At 47.5% G+C, this 7,897-nt stretch overlaps 1 protein-coding gene across 1 annotated transcript in view; it reads left to right on the forward strand.

Annotated features, from left to right (window-relative positions):
- SEPTIN14 (septin 14) overlaps positions 1-7,118 on the forward strand; it is a gene marked incomplete at its 3' end in the record, with an annotated part of 31,261 nt that extends 24,143 nt beyond the window's left edge. Inside the window, exons 9-11 of the mRNA XM_079120246.1 lie at positions 640-808; positions 1,865-1,997; positions 6,939-7,118. Of these exons, the coding sequence (XP_078976372.1) occupies positions 640-808; positions 1,865-1,997; positions 6,939-7,118 (482 nt within the window). The remainder of the gene's footprint in view (positions 1-639; positions 809-1,864; positions 1,998-6,938) is intronic.
- Between the last annotated feature and the right edge of the window lie 779 nt (positions 7,119-7,897).

Here is a 7,897-nt window from a genome sequence, read left to right on the forward strand (position 1 = left end):
TGTATACCAGTGAGAAGTAAGCCATAAAGGAGTGATTTGGAGTTGTTCATTGATTTTGAACATTGATTCATGCAGTCTTATAAATATGTTGTGTACACGGAGTTTGATACCACAAGCCTGCTCAATTTATGATTTTTTTAAAAGTAATTCACTCTAAAACTATTTACATTAGTGAAATTTTATTACCTAAGCAATTAGCTGTGAAAAACCTTGAGGGTAGTTTATAGAATACGAATGCCATTATTAATGAAAACCTATATCGTATACCAAGATAACTTGTTATTTTACTATTTCCTATTTATTCTTTTTTTTTTCCTTTTTGGTTTTTTTTTTTTTTTGTGGTGCTGGGGATTGAACCCAGCGCCTTGTGCTTGACCGGCAAGCACTCTACCAACCGAGCTATCTTCCCAGCCCTTTATTCTTATCTAATAAATTTAAAGCAAATTTGTTGCTCTTTAAATCAACCATGCCCAAATCAGTAATTTAGAGTAACCAGTTACATGGTTTGAATCATTGTAGCTGTCAGTAAGATTGGTGACTTAGCTGTGGCTCTGAATGTCTTTCACCCATGACTTTATTTAACAAGCTTTACCAGTGCCGGAGAGTGACAGTGGTGTGATTTGCTGCCTTTCTGACTAGTGGAAAACGAGAACCACTGTGACTTCGTGAAGCTCCGGGACATGCTTCTCTGCACCAACATGGAGGACCTGAAGGAGCAGACCCACTTCCATCACTACGAGTGCTACCGGTGCCGCAAGCTGCAGAAAATGGGCTTTACAGACGTGGGTCCCGACAACCAGCCAGTTAGGTGAGCACAGGCGCGGCCCGAGCAGAGGTATGACCTAGAAAACCCCCCGGGACACACAGCAGGGTCAACGGGAAGGAGAAGTGTGGCGCGTCTCCCGCTGGGCCATCCGGAGGTGAGGCCAGGAGACGCGGGGAGTGGCAGAGGGCCTCTGGAAGGGACCGTCTGCTTGTTGAAACCCACGTCCAACTGTGTGCATGAGGTGTGTCTTCAGGGAAAGCCACTATTTTGCATTTCGAATTTGTATTTGAATGTTTGTACTTATGTAAAACAGATTCAGGGAGGAAACTGTCCAGTGTTGTTGAAAATTGGCAAAGGATATTGAGAAGAGTTGGGGGAGAAGGGTTGAGAAGCAGCGTACCGACCGCTGAGTCGAGAGCTGAGGTCCGAGGCAGAGCTTAGCGGTGCTGAAGAGCAGAGGCCTTGCACAGCTGAGCTATGCAAGCACCCCAGTCACTTTATCACCGTGTCAGGCGGGCTCCTGGAGATAACCAGAACCCAACCATCCTAGATATTTTAAACGATTTCTTTCTTGCTTTAGTTGAACTATTTTGAACACAACCTCATATTTTAGAGGTTTTCTTAAATTTTCTTGTCCAAAGATGTGAAGAATATGATATAATGGAAAGTGGTGGAAATAAGAAATCAATGATATGTGTTCCAGCATCCTGCTGCCCTTTACTCACACTCTGCAGAGACTCTGCAGTGAGGCTTGAGAACAGTGCCTGGGATGTGCTGTGCACGCCCTTGACCACTGAGCTACGTCCCCAGCTGTTCCTGTACATGCTGTTTTGAGACAGGGTCTCGCTGGGTTGCCCAGCGTGGCCTCCAGCTGCAGTCCTCTGACTCCATGGCAGCTGGGATCACGGGCTGGCTCTGCCTCGCGCAGGCACATACCAACAGTTATGCCTCCATCTTGTCATCCCAGCATATGAGCATTTCGTTTTGTGCTGCCACACATGGAAGGATCACAGTCCATGGGAGCACGTCTGCAGATAGATCGCTTACGTGTTCATTTAAAAGAGAACTTTAACACGAGTCCTAAGCATTCCTTTTTAGTTTTCAAGAGATATATGAAGCCAAGAAACAAGAGTTTTACGATCAATGTCAGAGGGAAGAAAAGCAGTTGAAGCACAGGTTCATGCAGCGAGTGAAGGAGAAGGAGACGACACTGAAAGATGCGGAAAGAGAGGCAAGTACTGAGGCAAGTACTGAGGAAGTACTGAGGCAAGTACTGAGGCAAGTACTGAGGCAAGTACTGAGGCAAGTACTGCCCACCCAGTCGCAATCCTCGTCCATCGCCAGGTGTGCGGGGCGATCTCAGATCGGCTGATGTCTAACCTGGGGACTTGCTGTTCTTCAACGAGTAGCTATCCACCATAGCGTCTGAACACAGCCTTTACAAAATCGTAGCCTGTGATTTTATGTTTTCTGGAGTAGTTTGAGAATTTTTCTGTTACATTTCTTGCACTCTAAGGTCTGAGGCAGCACAACCCGCTGGCTGTGCTGCGCTAGATCCACCCAGGAACTCTCATGAGTTGAGTCCTCATGCCTGAAGTTTTCCCGTGGTGGAGCTGTGCGCTGGCAGCCCGCTGTGTCCTGGGTGTCACCCCGCTGCATGGATGCCCTGAGCGTTGCTCTGTGGGGCTCTCTTCGTGGCCTCCCCTGTGAGACTGCGAGGCATTGTCCTTGTGGGGCTCTCTGCAGGCGCCATGCTCAGTGACAAGGATCTCCTTGGGCCCTGGGCCACCCACCATGCCTTCTGAATTACAGACGGGTCCCTGGCTCCACAGCCCTGTCCTGGGAGTGCTGTAGAATCTGCATGAGGCAGATGTGGCCACGAGTTGTGGTTTGTGCTTTCCCGGGCGTGGGGTGGGCCACACCAGCACTTGGCTGGAACAGAGCAGGCCACACCAGACAGAGTCACTCCACTGAAGGACAGATAATGACACAGAACTCTGAAAAGCAAAGAGTCATTTATTAGCAAGCTCGAGCCTGGTCCTCCGTGCACGCGGTAACCGGTGACGCTAAGAGGCCCCGAGCCCTTGTTTAGCAGGGTTTTTATAATGAAAGCAAGCAGTTTTACAGTGTTCTTTTAAATTGGTTAACATATAAAATTGTATACAAAGCATGTTATTTTAAGTTCTGGGTCACCCTGACCTCCGAGAGGAGGGGTTATCTTTAAGTTTTCTTTTGGGTCAGCCACCTGGCCTTTACAGATAAGAGACGAATATTCTTTGCAGCTTTTATGAGGGGTTGAGGGCAGTTTGGGAAGAGCCTCGTACTTACACGGGTGTGGGCTCTTTCTGTCTTTACAAGCGTAGTAGGCCGTGGGAAGCTGTATGAAGCCTATGGGAAAAGCAAGTTTGGATCCGCCAGCCTGAGTCCTTTACCTTTTCTGCCTATGGAGACATGCTGTGTGCTGCTTCCAACACTGGAGTCTTGTGGACTCTGGGTCCGAAACACGAGCCTGTTATGTCATTAAACTCACACCTGAAATCTTATCTTTTGACAATTTCTGATCATAAAGGGATTCAAAGGGGACTTCAGAGTCCCCTGGGGGTGCAGGAGAGGTGCCCTGGATCCCTTTTGAGGTCCCTGTCCTCCTGATTGAGCCCCAAGGACTTTGGATGTTTTTCTTGGTTATACTCTAGTCTTTGCATTGAGCCCATGCCTTCTTTTTCTCTTTTACAATTCTTGTTCTTTTTAGTTATCATGACAGTAGAGTCTGTTTTGACCTATTTGTATAAATGAGCCCATGTATTTTTAAGCCCATGTACTGTGAGAGAGCAGATGACACTTTGAGGTTTATGGTGACCAGTGAGTTACTGTCAAGGGCTGCAGTCCCCCCGCCCCACCAGAGATTGAACCCAGGGGCACTTAACCACTGAGCCACATCCCCAGCCCTTTTTCATGTTTTATTTTGAGACAGGGTCTGGTTAAGTTGCTGAGGCTGGCTTTGAACTCCAGATCCTCCTGCCTCAGCCTCCTGAGCTGCTGGGATCACAGGTGTGGCCATTGTGCCTGGTTGGCTGCAGTTTTGAAGATAACTAATGCCATTTCCAGGAAGAGGCTGTTGTAGGATGGGTCTGTGGGTTTCAGAAACTCAAGGGACTTGTGTTCTCTTCTGCGGTGACCCTCCTGCTCCTCACCATTGTGGCCGTCCTCCCCCCCTCCCCCTTCCCTGTCCTCTTCCTCCCCTCCCCCTCTTCCTTCTCTTCCCCAACCCCCCCACCCCCCGGTTTTGTAAATTTGGCAGAAAATGCAAACTCATGTACAGACTAAAATCACAATAACACACTCCACACTTGCCCAGAGTGTATTTAGACGTCCTTGACGTGGGTCCATCTACTTAGCTTTTTTGTGATTCTTCTTCAGAATATCTTATCTTTAGTCAGATTTCTTTCGTAGCCTGTATTTTCTCCCTTAGTTTAACTCTTGAACTTTTATAAAATTCATAGATGATATAAACAATCACCTTTAAGACTTTTTCCTTTATTTGTGTTCTTATTGATTCTTTTTAGTCATACATGACAGTAGAGTCCCTTGTGACATAGTTGTTACAGCGTGAATCATACCTTGTTTTAATTCAGTCCCCAGTACCTCTCCTCCCCCTCCCCGTCCCCTGCTCCTCTCCTCTTCTGATCTTTCTGCCATTAGCCACGTCAATGTTTAGAGCAGCTCAATTCACAATAACTAAGCTATGGAACCAACCTAGGTGCCCTTCAACAGATGAATGGATAAAGAAAACGTGGCAAATATACACAATGGACTATTACCCAGCCTTAAAGAAGAACGACTTTATGACATTTGCTGGTAAATGGATGGAACTGAAGGCTATCACGTTAGGTGAAATAAGCCAATCCCAAGAAAACCAAAGGCCCAATGTTTTCTCTGATGTGTGGAAGCTAAACAATCAACTTTAAAATTTTTTTTTGTCTAAACTTTTCTCAACTTCAATATATCGGATTTAGTTGTTTTGGAGTTTGAACTTTTGAGGTTGTCTATCGCCATATTTTCACGGTGTCTGTGCTTGCATGTTGACATTTGCTCTCATATTGGGATGATATCTTAGTACTGTTCTGATGGTCTCTTTAGTGAGCTCCTTTCTCCTCATAAATGTTCCCTGCACTGGAGGTTCATCTTGACCTCAGCGCATCCACGCAGCTTGTTGAGGGTCTGTGTTCAGTTCCCAGCTCTGCTTGGAGAGAATGACCATCAGCAACAGCCATAGCTTCAAAGCAGACATATGTAAATGCTTATTTAAAAACATCAAAAAGGTGTATTTGAATTTTTCTCTACCACTCCATTAGCCAAAGAGAAGAAAAGTGGAATGATTATATAGAATGTGCCAAAAGTCAGATAATAGAGAAAGTAAAATCAACGTTAAGCCCTGTAGAAAAGAGAGGAGGAAGGGGGAGGAGTGGGAGAAGGGGAAAGTGTGTGCAGGGAAGCGGGACAGAAAAAATCGAGAAAAGAAGGAGAGGAAGAAGAGAAAAGGAAGGATACAGATGAGGGAAGGAAAAGGTAGAAATCCCAATGATGGAACTTAAAAATACTCAAGATGATACGGAGTTGGGAAATAGCCAGTGGGACAGGAGGCCACACAGCCTGCACAGAACACGGGGCCAGAGCCTGTGGAAAGGCTGACCGCACCTCACCTGAGTGGCGGGGAGGCCTCCTCACACACTTCCAACTGAGAGGCGGTGGCCAGGGTCCAGGCCCACCACCCTGGGCCAGAGGCGGCATCTCCGCTCAGCGCCACCCTGAGCAGCCTGCTTGTCCCCACATCGGGATCAGCTCAGCCACTGTGCTGTCCATCTGGGCACTGCCCTGGCCCCTCCTCACCCAGCTCACGCACAGGTGGCTCTGGGCCTCGCTCTGTGGGTCTGAGGGACCGTGGACCACCTGGGCACGGTGCTGTCCTCAGTCCTGGCCCTGCGTCCCTCTGGTTCAGGCACAGGCTCGTGCGCTCTGGGTTTTCCTGGTGTGTGTGCACACATGGCAGGTCAGGGCCACTGCAAGGCTCCGTCCACCCTCCTCCTGCTGCTGAGGTGGCCCTGGACATTCTCTGACTGGCCTGGGCGCATGTGGCCCTGGACATTCTCTGACTGGCCTGAGTGCGTGTGGCCCTGGACCTTCTCTGACTGTCCCGGGTGCGTGTGGCCCTGGACATTCTCTGTCCGGCCTGGGCGTGTGTGTCCCTGGACATTCTCTGACCGGCCTGGGTGCATGTGGCCCTTGACATTCTCTGATTGGCCTGGGCGCGTGTGGCCCTGAACCTTCTCTGAGTGGCCTGAGCGCGTGTGGCCCTGGACCTTCTCTGACTGGCCTGAGCACGTGTGGCTCTGGACCTTCTCTGACTGGCCTGGGCGCGTGTGTCCCTGGACGTTCTCTGTCCGGCCTGGGTGCATGTAGCCCTGGACATTCTCTGTCCGGCCTGGGCGCGTGTAGCCCTGGACCTACCTTCTCTGACTGGCCCGGGCGCGTGTGGCCCTGGACATTCTCTGACTGGCCTGGGTGCTTGTGGCCCTGGCTTTCCAGGGGCCTGGTTCTGCACAGCAGCCCATGTCCTCTCCAGCGTGGTGGGGCACCTTATGTATGACGTGGGGTTTTGGTGTGCCAGCAGGTGAACCTGGATTGATACCAGCTCTTTCCTCTACCAGCAGTGAGTTTTGCTGTCTCTAGGATTTTGACAAGGATTTTGTCAGTGCAGACTGTGAGTGTGGATTTATCATCTTTACTCAAAGAGATCATGTAGAATAAAAGAGTGAGAACATATACTTCCTTAGGAAAAGGGAAAATGTTAAAACAATTTTGTCTACAGTATGGCTTTTATTACTCTTGGTTCAGTGAAAACACCGTAATTTCTTTATTTTTAAATTTTGTTCTAATTAGTTGTACATGACAGTAGAATGCATTTATACATTTTGATAGATCATACACAGAGTATAATCTCATTTTTCTGATTATACATACTTTCAGTTTTAAAATCAATAAAAGAATCATATATATGAAAACTTAAGAAAAAATCATGAATTTTTAAATATAGTTTGATGTCCAGGAAGACAATTGTGTTCGTTCAGCTGTTCTTTCTGCCACACTTGGTTTACAACTGCACATTATTTTACAGCTACAGGACAAGTTCGAGCACCTTAAAAGATTTCAACAAGAAGAGATAATAAAGCTTGAAGGAGAGAGAAGAAAGCTGGAAGAAGAAATCATCGACTTTTGTAAAACCAAGGCTGCCTCCGAAAACCTGCAGACCCAGATGTGCACCAACATGAGGAAGGACAAAGAGCGTAAGAAGTAGTCTTTTTTACATTCCGGCTGTGCAGGGCTCTGTCGCTCTCTGTTCCCTCTGCTGAGCATCCTGCAGTGAGCTCTGGGTACGGCTCTGGCCTCGAGGGCTGGTTGGCTCACTCTGCACTTTCTCCCCTGGAATGTGAAACCCTTGGTAGGTGCTGCGTCTTAGGTGAGATGGTCACTCAGTACCTAGTTCACAAATGAGAAAAGAAGCGTGTGCACGGTACAAATGGAGCGGGCTTGGTAGAGGAGGTCCCTTTACTGCAGCCACGGCTGTGGCTCCAGGAGTGACTTAAAACTCACATCTCGGTAGACACTGTGGGCTCTGTTGTGAAATGGCAGGCAGGAGACATCAGAGGGAGGTCCCAGCGAAGCCCGTTTCCTTATCAATTCTACCAATAACAATTCCTTGGTAATTTTCATTATGATACAGAATCGACTTTTGGTTGGAATCCTGTGCTTTGATGTCAGACTCTGTAAAAATGATATTAGAACAAAAGATTCAGAATCTAGAGACAATCTGTACTGTGGGCACTGTGAGTTCCATTGGGTGATACTGTTATGCCTTGCAGGTTTTCAGTAAGTTGAGTCTAAAGTCACCGAAATTGGAAAGTAAGATTTTTTTTTCTTTTTCGAAACCTTCCTTCTGGCCTTATGTGCTATATTTCCTGATTTAAAATGTTTTCCATCAGTTTGTGTGTTACAGTGTGGTTGACTTTCACCATGGCTCAGTCTATTAAAATGCGGCTTTCGAGGTCTTTCCCCCTCTTCACTCCAGCTACATTT

The sequence above is a fragment of the Sciurus vulgaris genome (genome assembly GCF_902686455.1).
Source record: "Sciurus vulgaris genome assembly, chromosome: 18".
Lineage (NCBI taxonomy): Eukaryota > Metazoa > Chordata > Mammalia > Rodentia > Sciuridae > Sciurus > Sciurus vulgaris.